General features: G+C 42.8%; 1 protein-coding gene and 1 long non-coding RNA gene across 2 annotated transcripts in view; both read left to right on the forward strand.

The window, feature by feature from the left end:
* Positions 1–3,390: 3,390 nt before the first annotated feature.
* FRMD4A (FERM domain containing 4A) overlaps positions 3,391–16,258 on the forward strand; it is a 383,005-nt gene continuing 370,137 nt past the window's right edge. The window contains exon 1 of the mRNA XM_075081551.1: positions 3,391–3,450. Coding sequence (XP_074937652.1) covers positions 3,406–3,450 — 45 coding nt within the window. The 5' untranslated portion in view covers positions 3,391–3,405. The remainder of the gene's footprint in view (positions 3,451–16,258) is intronic.
* LOC142051879 (uncharacterized) overlaps positions 14,597–16,258 on the forward strand; it is a 69,870-nt gene continuing 68,208 nt past the window's right edge. The window contains exon 1 of the long non-coding RNA XR_012658661.1: positions 14,597–14,846. This is a non-coding gene — a long non-coding RNA (uncharacterized LOC142051879). The remainder of the gene's footprint in view (positions 14,847–16,258) is intronic.

The following is a 16,258-nucleotide window of genomic DNA, read 5'->3' on the forward strand; positions in this document are numbered from 1 at the left end:
ATCACAGCCCCAACAACCACCAGCTCTAATGATGGTGACCAACCGTGGCATGGCATAGCTATGCTTATATTATCCCTGTCAAAGTAGTGCCAGTGATAACACTGGAACTGGAGGATCCCTTTATATGTACCAGCCTCCAAGAGCTTTACTGGTATCAATTTTTCAATTAACCCAGAGTTTGTCATAGTAGGTTTTCTTTTCTCTGAGTGATTGTAAGCGGTTACTTTATTAATCGATTGTAGTACCTATTTCTCTTAAGGGTGGGGGGGGAAAGACAGCTAATAAACTCTTTTCTTTTGCTAATGTCATAGGCCTTGAACCAAACCCACAATTCTGTAGTTTTGACCATCTATCCAATAAGTTCCTTTTAAAAATTGTTCTTATCTCTTGACAACCTGCAGTGAATAATCTTTTGTTCTCTTGTACTACAAAATTTTTTCAACTAAATAGTAGAAAGTGGCAAACCTGTAGGTAAGTGTGCAAGTGTACCTTGAAGCCATAGATCATTACCCTGAGACTTGCAGAGCTCAGGAAAAAACTAGAATTTTTCCTAGAGTTTGACTCCGATTTTACCCTGCTCAGCTGTGGAGTGAATTCAGGAGCTTGAGGTGGAAGAGACATCCACACTTCCAGATTCTTCATTTTAGCAGAGTCCAAAAATGTAGGGATAGGCTGGTTCTTTAAAAGCACTTGGCAAAGGAGAAACTTTGCTTGTCAGACTTGAGAGTTACTGAATGTGTTGTTTCTACAGCCACCTCCTTCAGATTGAGTTAGAGTAGGGAAAAATGTAATAGCCTTGGGATATTTGTCATGGTGCTGTTGACAAAGATTTAGTTACATATTTTATAATTTGATGCCTCGAGATCTTTTTAAAACTTACCTTCATCTTTTATTCTGCATATTTTCCCCTTCCAAGAGACATTTAAGTAGCCTGTTTCTCCACTCCTTATAACAGTCAGCAACCTGTTCATCTTCAGGGATGAAGAAAAACTTCTTTGGAGGGAAAGGAGCAGATCACATTGTATACAGCTCATATCTTCAGATGACTGTGAGGTGAAGAATAACCCACTGCAGACAGCCAAGATGGGCCCTATGGTTAGAAAGCACTGTGAAACTCTGCCTCAGCTCTCTGGTCTGATTGAAGCAAATCACTGGAACTCAGAGCTCTTTGGTGCTCAGGTACCTTAATGCATTTGAGAAGCTGGGCCCCTGTCCTCCATCAGTAGAGAAGTCTTACATCCAAGGGTAGAGGTAAGCGTGGCTGCTGGCATAAATGTGCTTTCACAGGAGCTATGCTCACTGCAGTGAAGGAGGCCAGGTCTCAGAAACAATGCCGTAAATGCCACTCCCAGGTGTGACACAGCAGTCTTTCCTTGACTGTCAAACCCCTCCAAAATCGGGGGGGTGGGTGGGGTGTGACCCCAGAAACTGCTGTCCTGTGTGCCCATGAGTGAGTCTACACTTTGGCTTGAGAGGTGTCCCCTCTGTGTATAAGTGGCTTCCACCTCTCACACCTCTTGGTGGAAAACTTACTGGGGGAAGGAAGCCTCTGCCCTCACCATGCATCACCCAGGCTTGGTGCTGCAGCGTGGGGGGAATTTCACTGGTCTGTGTATTTACATGAAAATACCAAGCTTCTCTATATGCCACAGGCTATCCACACCTGCCCAGAAAGGTGGTCCCCGGCTCAAAAGTCGTATGCTGGGAGGTATGGGTCTGCCACAGATGTCCTGAATGACTTTCCTAGGGCAGCGTCTGCAATCCCCCATGTCGCTGTGCCCCCTTTGCTAAAACACGGTGACAAGTGAGCAACGAGAGGTTGGGCAAATAAGTGCTCCAGTGGGGTACATGCCGCAGCTGACCTGCCAGATGCAGCTTGAAGAGCACAAAAGCTGGATTACTGCTGCTGCCTTTGTGGAGACAGTAATTTGTTTCTCTTTTCTACCCTGGTGCCAATTTCTATAAAAGTTGCAAAAATGACATGTGTCAGAGAATTCAGCTCTGGTTGAATTTGTCTGAAACTTTTAACTGTGTTCCAAAATCGTCTGGGGGGGCAGGGCAGTATGTGCAGGTGGGAGTTGGAAGATGAACAGACATTGTCATTTCATGAAGCCTAACGTTTTAGGGAAGGAAGCCAAAATGCTGCTTGTTCAGAGGAGAGGTGAGAGTAGATACACTAGGTCCAGGAGGTTTTTGAGCCCTACAGAATAGGGGTCCTACAGGTTTGGCAGGGCACATCTGCATGAGAGTGCTGGCCTCCCTACCAGAATGCTCTGTTTATTTTTAAAGGCTTTCAGAAAACCATCTTCCATTTACAGCTATCATTTAAACAAGGAGCTTATTTTCAAGGCTAATTTGTCTTTATGTCTTAACCGGCCACATTTTCACAATTAGCCGTCTGCGGCCCCCCGAGCCACAGGAGCTCGGCGGGGGGTTGCAGCATGTCGCCTTACGAAGGGAGGGAAGGGGGGGCTGCCTGCCTGCCGTTTCCATGCAGTACAGGCAGCGTGATCAGAGCGCTAACACAACAGCCTGTGTAATTACATGTTTCTAGGAAGTGTGTTAGCTCCACGGGGAGCTGAGTCCATTTGGAGAGGAGGAGGAGAAGGAAGAGACTTTCTTTGGGGGGAAGGGGGGGGGTAAGGTGAGAAGGGTCACTGTGTAACCCAGCTCTCGCTCGAATATGATGAAGGTAATTGTTGCTCTCAAGTGAATGCCAGGTGCTTCCTGGTTCTGGCTCCTTTCACTCGTTGCTCATGTCTGTATTATGCAGGCGTCTGCTTTCAAAACCAGGCAAAGCAGGTCTTTGCAAGAAGAGAGAAGAGATTTGACCCTGTTGGAAGCGGTACGTTGCAATATTTGACATTGTTTCTGCACTAGCATCACCAGGGCAGGGAGGAAGATGCAGAGTCAGGGACATGGCAGCTTTATGCTACCTAGGCATTTATTTAGGTGAAGGAAGGAGAGTGGCAATTAAAAGCAATTAATTATAGTCTGCGTGCTGGGGCAGGGGGAGGATGGCTTGGACCTAACCTGTCATGTAGGTGTTTGATACACGTCCTGTGTTGCTGCTGCTCGCTGTGGCGGTGTGTGCTTGAGCTTTAAATATCCTGCAGTTCCCGATATCTCCTTTCTCCAGCAGGCTCTCCATTTCATTTTCCTCTTCTCTCTAGTGTAAAATTTGGCCTAGCTTAAGCTTCTTTCCCTGGCTGAGAAGGTTATTTCCTTCCCTCCTCTCCTCCCCACCCCCTCATCCATCCTCTCCTCCTCTTGCAAATGCTCTCCGACCCTGATTTGGGGTTTCTCTCCCTGCAGTTAGCTGTGGGCTCTGTGGATGCTTTGCCGTGACGGAGGGCCGAGGGCTGACCGAGTCGTGGGGAGGATTTGTATGTAGGAAGAGAGGAGATGGCTGTGCAGCGTGCTCCCGAATCTGCTCTGAGCTTGCTGATGGTAAGTGCTTGCTGAAATCCATTTGTGAAAGAGGGGGTGGGCAAGGGGAGCTGCACCTCACGAGTTCAGGGCACCAAATCCATAGGAGGATTTTGCATGAGCCACAGCTTGGCTTTTACAGGTCCTGGGGAACTTTGCAAAGGGTTCATCTGGTGCTTGCACGGAGGCGTTCCTCCTGCGATGGGTTTTAAAGCATCTGGACCAATGTTCAAAGCCGGTTTTTGAAGTCACCTTTCTGGCAGAGCTGACACCTGCATTCAGGGTTTATCCTTAACTGTAGTTTTTAATTTTATTCATTATATCAGTGTCTTGAATTCTCATATCCTTCTGCTTTCTCCTGCTTTTGTCCTTGCTGACTGTGAGACAACTTGAGCAATGAGAGGGAGAGTTTGATTTCTCTGTCAGTTGGAGGCATGTTGTTAGCTGCGACCAGGTACTCAGATGTTGTATCATTTGGGGAATGGTCCTCTAATGCAGTGAATCGCCGTTCGACTAGCTGCAGAGTGTGTCAGACCTGCTGCTGACTGCACACCACAGGGTAATGACTAGTATTTATCTGAGCTATTTGCTACAACATGTTGAGCCACTGACCTACTTCTCAAAGTTCTGCATATTTATAATATTTTAAAGAAGATTATTTAGCAAAACATGTGGCTGAGTCCAGAAACATGCCACTGTCCTGCTGCAATTAAAATAAGCCCTTTTGGTGGGGTATTAGGAAGTTCTTTAGCTTTACTGATTTTAATTTTATTCTCTCTCTCCTACTCTTTTTGCCGTTTTCTATGCAGCAGCATCAAGGATGGTTTTAGTGTCAGATCTCTGCTGGATGTTTTTCTGCCTAAATGTCACTGTAGTGTTTCCACTGGAGAGTTGTTATAAGCAAAGAGCATGTGTGTGCACATGTGTGTGCGTGTGAATGCATAGGTATATATGCATCATATATATATTTATATAATTATTGTCACTGATCTCTCTTCTGATTGCATTAGGAAACAGTCCCTAGCACTCAGAGACATGATGAGTTTAGTAAAGGGAATGCTGCAGGATAATAGCCCTGTAGTGCCTAAGGTTGTTAACAAAGGTCAAGCTGAGAAAAACAAATTTTATGTTCATTACTCAAAATGCTGAACATGCTATTAAGCCTCCACATGGTTTGTTTTATATTTGCCAGTGACTGACTTGCTGTGTAAGCTCATTTTATTTCTTCTTGCTTACCTCCAGCCTTCCTGGATTTTTAAATGGCCTCTTTCTATTTCTCTTTCAAAGATAACTGATGGGTGCCTGTCACCCCTGTGTCATTGTTTGGGCTTTACATGCTTTTAGTTTCACTACCCTCTTAATTCTCAAGTTAAACCTCTCCTTCCCCCACCTCTGAACTCCTTGAACAGACCTTGTCAAACTCTGGTACAGTACCAAGCTGCCCACGAATCTCTCTTAAAACTTGGCTTTCTGCAGCTATATGACCTTGCCCTAGTTGTCGTTTTGAGGTGGGTCAGGTGTTTTGACAGATCTGGCCCATAATCTGGACCCCTCAGGTCTCCTCACCCTGGGCACAGGGTCTCTCCAGCCATGGGCAGGGCTGTTGTGGTCTCCCAGCCCTGTGTAGATGGGCAGAGTTGGGTTGGGGTTCCACAGCCAAAGGGGTTCTTGCCTTTGACCCGGTGGATGGTTGGGAGGGTGGTGGTGGGGATGTATTTCTGGGTTGCAAGATGACTCATGTAACTCTGGGCTCTGCTCCACGACAGTCTGGTACTAGAGGCTGGTCATGGGTGTGGAAATGGTGATTTGGTATGTAAAATGCTCCACTTTGTGAACTGCTTCTTTTGCCTTAGATTTTTCTTGGGTGGTGATTTAGTTTAGTTAACTGGAGAAACCTCATCCTTTCCCCTCTGCTCTGCCTTGGCTTTGATTGCCTGCTTGAGCAGTCTCCCCTTGAATCAATAATAAATTCTTGCATAATTCATCCCACAATGAGCAGCTATAATGGCATCTCTTCTAAAACTGCCACCCTCCAGAGACTAAAGGATTAGATGTCTTCGGGAAGTCCACAGAAGTAGCCTTTAATACTTTGATAGGCTTTCTCCATTGAAAGAGTTTTCTTTTAGCGATGAGGCGTATTTCAGTACTGCATTTCCTCTGCAATAGGATGCAGAATGTGCATCCAACCATTCGCTTTTTATGAGACCTAATCAGCAGCAGCATTTGGCAGTGCTGCATCATACTCAGCCTGAAAAGATCTTCTTGATGAGGTACCTCAAAGCACTTTGTGTAAAGAAACCAAGGTACAGAGATATTAACCAACTCCCTGGAATTTGATGCACTGAGTTGAGTGACACAAATTAGGAGCCTGATCATCCCAAACTCCTTTCTGGTCAGTTAAGAACAATGGGGACCTCCAGGTTTCCTTCCTATAGAAGGACCATCTTGAGGACATGTGTATCTAGCATCAGTATGCCCCAGCAGAGGCAGCTGCACATGGGACTGCTGGCATTTCTGGGAGACAGCCATGGCGACAGCTCACAGTGACTTACCTGTGCCTGGTAGGTGCTACCCAGGACATGGAGTTGACGTGGCGTAAAGCAGCCCCTGGACGGCAGGTCGGCGGGGAGTTGCACATTGCTTGGGCAGCCATTAGAACGCTGGAGAACCTGCAGCCTTAGGTGGACAGCTCCTACTTCAGTTTAGTGAAATAAATATTGACCATACAACGAATTAATTTGAGATTAATCTGGTTTTATTTCTATCTTGTTTTCTACACAGTTTAATACTCAGGTGGGTTTTTTTTCCTGTTCTTAGTGGGTATTTTTCTTTTTTTTTTTTCTCTCCCAGGCTGGGGAAAAGGCTCAATGAAGGAGAATTTCAGTCTTAAACATGTATTTTCCTAACATAAAAATATTAGATTGTGCCTGGTCTTGTAGGACTCCTGCCTTTACCTTGCTCCAGAGATCACAGCAGATGAGGGACGTTGCCTGGTTCAGCATGGAGGAAATTGGGCTAAATTGTGCCCAAAGTGTCTCTGCCTGTGGCATTATCAAATCATTAAAACAGAGCTTCCTCAGCTTCTGTGAACTAAGAGGAGGGAGCATCTAAGCATGAAATAGCAAATACCGTGTCTTGTTAGGAATGATAACACCTGCTGTGTTAAGATCATTAATGCTGATGGGAGTAAGTGCAATACCAGTAGGATTTTATGTCTATCTTGTTATTATATTGTAAAATTTTAAAGATGCAGACATATTTATTGTGCAGTTTTTAATAGCACAATTTTAAGAGACACCAGTTATGATACCTGCTGTCTCTTGAAACAGTGCTACTATGACTCATGAAAATAGATCTTAGGGACTTGACCTTCAAACTACTGTAGGTCATAACACTAGCACTAATTAGTCTGTGTTAAATGGCAATACAGGTTCAGACGAGCAAGGTATAAAGCTCAGTGTATACCAATTAGTCCAAAATGATCTTAAAATGGTAGGGAAGAGGAGCATCGTTTTCTGTTTCCGGAAAAGCTAGCTCCAGCTAGCTCCTCTCACCCTCCATCAAATTGAAGGTTTACTCTATTTATAATCCACCTTTGCTCTCTCTGGTCTGTATATATAAATGCTTTCCTTGAAGAAATAACAATGCACTATTTAGAAAACAAGTGGACTTGCAAAGTAATGGTAACTGCTTGTGTTTGGAGAAGCATCTTTCATTTCAGGGGACTGCATGATGCTTTCACACTGTAAAATTCATTATTTTGTATCTGAGCTGCATTCAAAGATGAGGCTGGAATAGAGGTGGATGTGAGGCATCCTAGGTGACCCTCATTATATGGGACTCAGTTACCTCTATAGTTCAAGGGGGAAAAGGCTATCAACAGAGAATTTGGAGCATTAACTCAGACTGTGGTGTTCACGATGCCCAGGATGAAGAGCAAGAAATTGGCTGGTCAGCCCACCATGGGGGCTGCTGGCCTCGGTATTTCCTTGTTCTGCTAGGTTGAAGGCATTGCAACGGATGTCTAAGGAAGGCACCTGCAACAGAAGGATGTGTGAAAACTGCTCCGTTTCTAAACCTTAGCATAAATAATTGGCATCTGAGTGTCATTGTCCACTGAAAATCCCAGTTCGCTGCTGTGCTTCCAGTCCTCCCTTTAAAAAGGGTTCTCCTGAATCATCCTTTTATCCCTTAAGCAAAGCTACATTAGAGTTGTTAAAACAACATGAGTGTACTTGATCTGGTCATTCTTCCAAAGCGTAGCACTGAACTCTGTAGGATTACCCTTAAAACACACTCAGAGATTTAACTGTATCCTTACTAAATGCTATGAGGGCCATGCCCTGCTTGGCTGGCTTCTGGGGTGTTGGACTTGACAGTGTTCTGGTATTTCATAAATTATTTGACCGCTAAGTTTTTATGGCTGAAGTCTGCCCATGTGAAGGCAAATTCGGTAACTAACTAAAAAGATGTAGAGCTTCTAAGCCCCGTTTAGACCTAGGACCGACTGCCCACACCATAAAGCTATGTTCTGTCCCACTCAAACCTCTAGACAGATTGCAGTAGAGCAGCTCAGCTTGGAGGTTCGTATTAAAGCCTTTGGGAGAAGCAAGTTTACAGTGGAAGGATGAAGTAATTTTCTGCCTCTCTCATCTCAGGCTTAAATTATCTCTATGTTGACAGTATGCAAAAGCCCTTGACATTCAAACCTCCTTGCTGTGACCTCATCTACAGACAACATTGACCTGGAAGGCAAGCTATGTTTGGCATGCTCCTTCCGCAAAAACAAAACCCACCCATTTCTTGCCGTTGCACGGAGTAGGGGTTAATGCAATGCCAATCTGATGTTGAAGCAGTGTGACGTGTCAGCAGTGTGTGACCCTTACACGGGTCTGGGTGTAAGCAGCATTGCTTAGGAATGAATAATGCCTCCCCGCAGGAATCATCTGCACCACTGACATCTGGCCCTCTTCAGCTTCATGCCCAAAATAAGGTCTGTGGGGATACTTGAACAGTGAGGGGAGGTGATTATGCAGCGCTCTCCATGCTCCTTTTGCAGATATTTCCACCAGGCAGGTGTGTGGGCTTCATCTGCAGCCTTCCCAGAAGGTCTAGGCAGGAGATGATAATGCGCCACGGCACCCGGAGGTCGCTGGGGAGGAGCTGTGCTGGCAGGAATCTCCCTTCCTCCCCAGCTCCTTCCTCGCTCCAGCCAGGCAGTAATTTGATAATGGGCTTCACAAGCGGCAAATAGCTGAGCTGTGCTGGTTGCTGCTTTGGAGGATGGGATGAGAGTAGCAAATTCCTGCTCAGTGCTTTGTGGCTGCTTGCTACCTTGGACCAAGAATTTAGCCATTTCTTGTCGATTGCACTGTAGCACTGAATTGTATTTGAACTTTACTATATGCCTCCATAAACTTGCAGTAAGACTTCAAACACCGTGATTTAATTCAGCTGAATGAGATTAAACGCTCCCAGGATTACTCTTGGCTTCCCTGTGGTGGATGTCACCTTTTACCCATCTGAGCTGCAGGACTACAAAATCGTTATCCCTTCGATTCTGCTCCGGTGCATGCCATCAATTTTCTTTTCCTTGTCCCTTCACATGAATATGCTGTAGAAGAAGCAGAACATAATGTTTGTACATATGAATTCTCCCATTTATTACTATGCTTTAAAACAGGAGTAAGAGGGATTACTGGTTTATTATCTTTTTTTTTAGTATGAATATGGCTTGTGCTTTTGGTTCCAACTGCTCATTCTGAATGACTGATAAAATTATCTCATCAGAGATGTGGCCATTGATTTTTTTTTTTAATGATGCTATAGAGCATCGCTATTTGTAGAAGAGAATTAGTGGGCACTTGAGTAAATGATCATTATGATTAATTGGAGCCTTTCTACAATTAGGAGGAACGTAATATATTAACAGATTAAAAAGATCACTAAATATGACAACTCCTTTTGATAACATATAAAAGAATAATGTCACTCTGACTTTTTTAAAATAAAATGCATTGGAAAACTTGACTGATATCCCTAAACCAAAAGAAAATGTTAAAAATACTGCAATTGGCACAATTAAAATGCAAGACTATGAATAGCTGCAAATACATAGGAAGGACTTGTAATATTGGGTGATTGCAATTTTTCAATTCTTTGCCTTCTGGTTATAAATGTCACACTTCTGTAATTACCGTACTCATAATTTCTCAGAGTGGCAGCACTCCAGCCCGCTGACAGGTTAGTGCAGTTAGAACATCAGGGCTCGGAGACGTGCAAAAGTCCTGCCTGGATCCTTCCCCTGCACAGCCCATGAAAATACAGATTTTTGTGATTTGGTGCCTATAGCTGTTATTCTCAGGGGGCTGGTCCTGCGGGTGCTCGCAGGGCCTGCCAGCACCAGCAATGGGCGCTTTGTTTCATGTGTCTCACTGAAAATGGAAGCCACCGGCTGGATGTGGGGCCAGCCAGAGGAACTGGACCAAGTTTTGGGCTCTCCCCATCTGGCATGCTATCCCTGGCTCTCCACAGCCACCATAAATGCTGCTGGGGCACGGATGTTTCCACCCCTGCCGTCACTGGCAAGCCTTCCCCTGCACACCTCCGGGTTGATGCACCTATTTTGCCCCCACATGTCTTAATTAGCTCTGCTTTTAAATATCAACAAGTGCAGGAGCTTGCAGAAGTGAGTTTAAATGAGTCACTTCACAGTTTTTAACAGCACTGCATATCAAACTAACCTGAACCCATTATCACCTTCAAGTGATCTGAATTTCCGTGTTTAAATGAATTATTGGGTTGGCCTGAAGCTGAAACTCTCAAAGCATGTGAAACGGGGCTCCTGCTTGCCTTTTTGAAGGGTCATATTGTATTAGGTAGTCCTACCGAGAGCCCTGGTAGCACACACTTGTCCAGCAGCAATGCCTGAGAGCAAGTGGTGTTTCCAAAGCCTTGCTGGAAGGCAGTGCAGTACCAGATCTTTCTTGAGAAGCCTCCTAGACATGAAGATACCCACAGAAGAGTCTGTATTTCATGGAAAAAAAAAAAAGCCATAATGAATGCCAGAAACCTATTTAGAGGAATGGATCTACACACAACATCTTATCAGTTTTTTTGCAATTTCTTGGGATTACAGCCAGCACCTCTTAGTGCTAGTTCTAGTGCCTGGCCTTAGCTTTGCAGGTCTCCAAAGAGCTAGTGATCATGCTGAAATACCAGCAACTGACCAGGAACACTGAGACTAGAGCCCAAGATGCTTTGTTTTCAGGGCATGTTGCAAAAGCCTTGCTGAAATAATAAACTGTAATGAATGGAAGTAAACTGGGAGAGCATAAAGCTGGGTGCAAAAATAACCTACCCTGATATTCTTTGTAAATGAGTTACAGAGATATTGGAGGATCACACAATTTAGTAAAAACATCATATCCTTTCCCCTTCCTGTCCTTACCGCAACACGTGCTGCCCAGCTCTTGCCAATGAAGGGTTGCTCTCTGCAGTGCGTCCTTCGCTGTCCTCCCTTCTCTCAATCCATTTACAGTCACCAGAGAGCTGGACATAATTTTTAGGGAGGTTTTGCTAGTGCAGAAGCAGAATTCACGCAGAGCCTTGCTCCACAATATTTTTCTATCTGTGGGCAGGCTGTGATGATCCTCATATTGCAAGACACTCGGCTTTGGCTCCCCATAATTTTTGTGAAGTTAATGGGGGAGTGTTGTAGAACATATGTTTGGCTTAATATAGATTCAAGCTTTTTTTAGTCCAATATAACAAACTAAAATCTGGGACAGCTTCACAGTAAATAAGATTGAAATGTTTTTCATTTTTGAGTAATATGTGGCTAATTGAGCCGTAGTGGTCAAAGCACATTGTATTTCCTGGTAATTAATTGCTGGCTGTGATAGTTGACTGCATAAAACTATGCCTTGGGCCATTAACGCCAGGTCATTAGTACTCAAGGAAATGTCTAGTGAAGGTCATTATTACTGCTGTTATATAAGCTATTGTAATAGAAATAAGTCAGCATGAGCTTCTCAAAAACCCATTTTCCTTGCCCTGGTCTCATTTCAGAGATCTGGGAGCAAAGACTATTCCCAATAATTCTGCATTTACATTGATTTTCAGGGGATTAGAGCTTGCCCACTTTCTTAAAAACAGAAGCCAATTAATTGAAGTGTTTGAGAGGATGATCATCTAGCTTTATGTGTCCAAAAATGTTGGCCTTCCCAAAGGATTGGCACAGGTTATGTTCTTACTGGCAATCGCAGGGGGCTGGACAATGAGCAAAAACCCAACTGATCCCTCATGTTGGTGTCATTAGCAAGGCATGGACACTGGGCAGTGGCTGTGGGGCAAATGGGGTGGTTGTTGATACAGGTTCGACCCGTGGTATTTGTGTCCTGATATCTTAGGCTTGGATTGAGTTGCCAGGATTTTGGTGATGGACCAAAAGCAGCCTTCTCATTAAAACTAGCCTTTGTTCTAGTTATCCTCCTGCCTCCAGACGGGCTTTTAACTTCCAGCTCAAGCAGGAGCTATAGGGAGATTTGTTTTTGTGCTGTCCCTCAAACTGCTCTGTAGGTCAGGGTCCCCAGAGCAGCAGGGTGATATTTCCACTGAAAACTAAAATTTAAAAATGTCAGTTCTAAGAAGGATTAATAGTATTTCCTCCCCTGGCAGACTGGTGTGGTTGAGGGTTTCTTATTTTCTAGTTAAAGACAAAGAAAGTGCTAATGAAACCAAAAGAATAATGAAAACACATTTTTTAGTACCTTCTCTTAAAAAGATGCTCATAACACTTATTTACTATATTAAATACAGCTTTATGTTGAAAGCTGTTTTCCCTAATCATGTGTTTAAAATAGAGTATTTCACATGGACAAAAGTCCTTGAATCAGTATTCTGAGACCGCTGGCTTTAATGAGATTGAGAGGAAACACTTCAGCTCTAAATAGGCAAAATTACAGACAGCAGAAGACACAACGATGGCACCAAAAAAACCAAAAAAAGGTGGGGAAGTTTTGTAGCCTGCTGAAGTTCCTAGAAGTGGGTTTCTTTCCCCACTTTGAAATTTTGTTTTGGAGTCAGGAGTTTAATTCTATATGAAGAGACCTGTATTGCCCTCTTGATGGATACAGAAACTCATTTTGTCACCATCCTTACTGCAGTATATAAGCAAAGGCTTATTTTTTCAGAGTCTTCCAGTGATGGATTGTTCCTCGTGAATTCTCTTCCTCCTCCATATCTAATGTCAGATGTAGTCTCTGCTGTCCACTGCCCTGCACGAAGAAACAAAATAGCCATGCTGCTTACAGTGGTTCCAACACAAATGTGTTTGTATTGTGGGAATATTTTGACCCATTCTTTCATCAAAGTTTTACTGCTAGACTTCTTTGGTCAGGTAGTACTTAGGTCATTTTAAGGAGTTTCTCTTTTTTGGATGCACCAATTTTTGGATGCACAAATTTGACGAGCTAATTAAAGAATCACCCATGTTAAATTTCCCTGAGAGCTTTGATTCACCAGTAGGAATTAAACCTAACTGCAAAGTCCAGAGGTGCATGGTGTCTTGGATGTGGATTCTGTTTTGAATGTTCCTGTTTGATTTGTCTCTGTTTAGTGATTTACCTGAGATACCACTTCCAAATACAGGTTTCAGTCATTAATTTTCTACATTTCTCCCAAGAAAATGCATCCGTGCTCTCATTGCAAATAAAATGTCTCTGTTGTGGCTAGCTCCAACTGTATTTGGGGAGGAGAGGAGGAAATGAGTGCTATCCACTTGCATGATGAAATGTAAACTGATGTTGGAGAGTTACTGGACATTTTAAGACTGTATGACCACGCAGACAAATAAAAAACAGCAGGTTTGTACATACTGGGAGTAAGGAACAAATCCTATTACAATCTGTATTATTGTGCATATGTAATAAAGCAGGAGTGACTCAATTGCCAGTGTCTAGGCAAATAGAATAATATATAGTCATCTCTGAATAAGACAGCAGTCAGTTTTCATTTTTAATAATCTTTAATTAAGTAAGCTTTCACAACACTTCTGGTATTTGTGCATTAACACAACTCTCTCTAGGCAGCCAGAGTTGTTCCATACATAGGCTGATGTCAATTGGTGTCTCCATGGTCAGTAGCTATAGTTGAGTTTATGTTCCATAGAAGTTCCCCCACTGCAGAAAACCATTCCTGTCTGAGGAAGAAGGATCTGATCTTTCTTCTCCTAGGATCAAGCTGGGAGAAGAGTGTAAATCCATATTATTCTACTTATCTCCATGACATTTCCAATTTCTACAGATGCAGTCAAAAGAATTTGGCTCATTGATCTTCAAACTCTTTAACAATTTCGCACTCTGAGCTGAGTGGTGTGACCCATACAGTTGCCCTATTGCTTTTCATCAATAAAAGTTTTTACCTGGATCAAGATATCACGGTTGCTGCATACAAGCCATGAATCTTGTTGAATATTATTGGTTTACTGGTGGAATACTTATTTTCAAACTGAAATGAATTCTTAGATGAGTCATTGCCTTGATATTTTTAGGTGCTAAAGCCACCATTTCAATAAGGCTGTGGTGGGGAAAATTGTCCATAATGTTTCGGATGTACAATTAAAGTGCCATCTGCCTCTGCGATGCAGCAGATGTATAATTGATATTCACTGCTGATTTGCCACTTGATTTTCTGCAGACATTGAATGCTGTAATTGTTTATACAGTATCATCCTAAAAACCCATGTGAGAATTTTCCTGCTCACGTGCTCCCTACCAGAAGTGTCACTACCATCCTTAATACTCAGAAGGTGGATTCATTAAAAGATAGTTTACATTTATCTAAGCCAAAATCTTACAGGAATCCAGTGAGTAAGTAAGAAATAAGTTTTTAAAAGGAGTGGCTTATTCCTGTAGACTAATGGATTAATAAGAGAAAGCTTGTTGGGAAAACTTAAAATGCTGATCCCAGATCTGGTTACCTTTGTGCACTGATTTACATGTAAGCTCTAGCTAGCATTAAAGGAAAAGAGTTGGATTTATTTTCCCTCCTTTTTTTTTTCTGAGATGGGAACCTTTTTCAGGGGAAAAACTGTATGCAGAGTAAACCCAAAAGGTCAACCGTAACATCAAAGGAACTATATTCTCTAGGGCAAAGACTATTTAAATAAAAACCAGAGAGAAACCACAGCAGTGAATTCTGAACATTCAGGAAAACAGAGATGTGCTACCCCTTTTTTTTTTTTTTTCAATGTCATTATTTTTAGGAAATGCAATCACTAAAATCTTGATCAATCAGCAGGTGTTCATTTTACCCTATGACTGGCTTCTGATATTCTCCTTCTGAGAATACTCTAGACCTGAATCTGCTCATGCTGAAATAAAAACAAACGTGACCAGTGACTTCAATGGCAGAAGGTTAGTGGCTCTGTTTTATATTGCTGCCCTCCTTTTTGACAGCAGTGGCTTTTCAGCACATTAGTTAAACTCACTATGAAGCGGCAATGATTGTCCAGGGCTTTACATTCAGCTTCAAAGGAAAGAAAAATTGGTGATATAGAATCTGAATCTAGCTTTGCTGCGTGTGACATTTTGAGTAATCATTTCTTAAGCCAGTGCCTGGCTCACAGGAAAAGTCAGCTCTCCAGGTGCTCAGAGAAACCAAGGTCCATTTTGTTGCAGCTTGTTCCCGTTTTGCAAGAGAAGGAAAGCACAGGGGATGATTTGGGGAGGGGAGATGGAGTCAGATCTAAGGGAATGGGGCTGCATTGCACTGCAGATTAGTCTCGTCGTGTTCAGGTTTCCTTTCAGATGTCTGTTGCTGTCTGAAGAAATCCACCAAGTTAAACCCACCACAGAGACGCAGCCCAGGAGAAACCTTAAATCTGACTATTTTAGTGCTGTTAAACATTTGAAGTAGGGAGAAGAACTGCTTTTCTCCATAAGACGCTTAGTTACAAACATGCTGGGTGCTCTTTGATATATACAAACAGAAATCCAGCTACGGCACAATGTGTGGTTAATTTTACCTATATAGCTTCTTTTGAGGTCTAGTCGGGCTCTTTGATGTGCGGACATGACAACACTTGAAGGTGAGAAACTTCACACTATTGCTTGTGTGTTCTTGTGGGGTTTGTTTTATTTTATTTTATTTTATTTTATTTTATTTTATTTTATTTTATTTTATTTTATTTTATTTTATTTTATTTTATTTTATTTTATTTTATTTTATTTTATTTTATTTTATTTTGCTTTATTTTGCTTTATTTATTCTTCTTATTTCCAGTACCTTTCTCTGATTCGTCTAACAAACTTTTGGATATGCTTGTTGCATGAAGATTCACCTTCAGGTTAAGTTTATACTTACAGAGAAGGTGACTTGCAAAGGGGAAGGTTGCATTCTCACAGCATGTGTAAAGCCATGCTCGGGCTGAGCCTGGATCATGTTAGGAAGCACACAAGAAATTAGGAGACTGCCTGACAGAGAAGGATGTGCAGAGGGGACTGAACTGTGATTAAAGGGAGCTGGAAACTTGCCCAGATACAGAGGCAGCATAAAACTGGGTTCCCAGATCTTGTGAGGAGCAGGTTGAGCATCTCCCCGTGACATGCATCTGCTAACTCGGCACCATCGTTGTCTCACTGCTACCCCCTTGGCTGAAACATGGCTTGTTCTCTTGATTGCACTGTTCTGCAGATAAATAAATCAGCCATAGAGAAAATTATCTTAAATGTTGGTCACTGACTGTCTGAAGTGTGTTCAGTTCCTGTTAACACAGAGAGTCAACAAAATGAGATTTCTACCCCGTTTAACTCACATGCTTAAAAAT

The sequence above is a fragment of the Phalacrocorax aristotelis genome, chromosome 1 (assembly GCF_949628215.1).
Source record: "Phalacrocorax aristotelis chromosome 1, bGulAri2.1, whole genome shotgun sequence".
Classification (NCBI taxonomy): domain Eukaryota; kingdom Metazoa; phylum Chordata; class Aves; order Suliformes; family Phalacrocoracidae; genus Phalacrocorax; species Phalacrocorax aristotelis.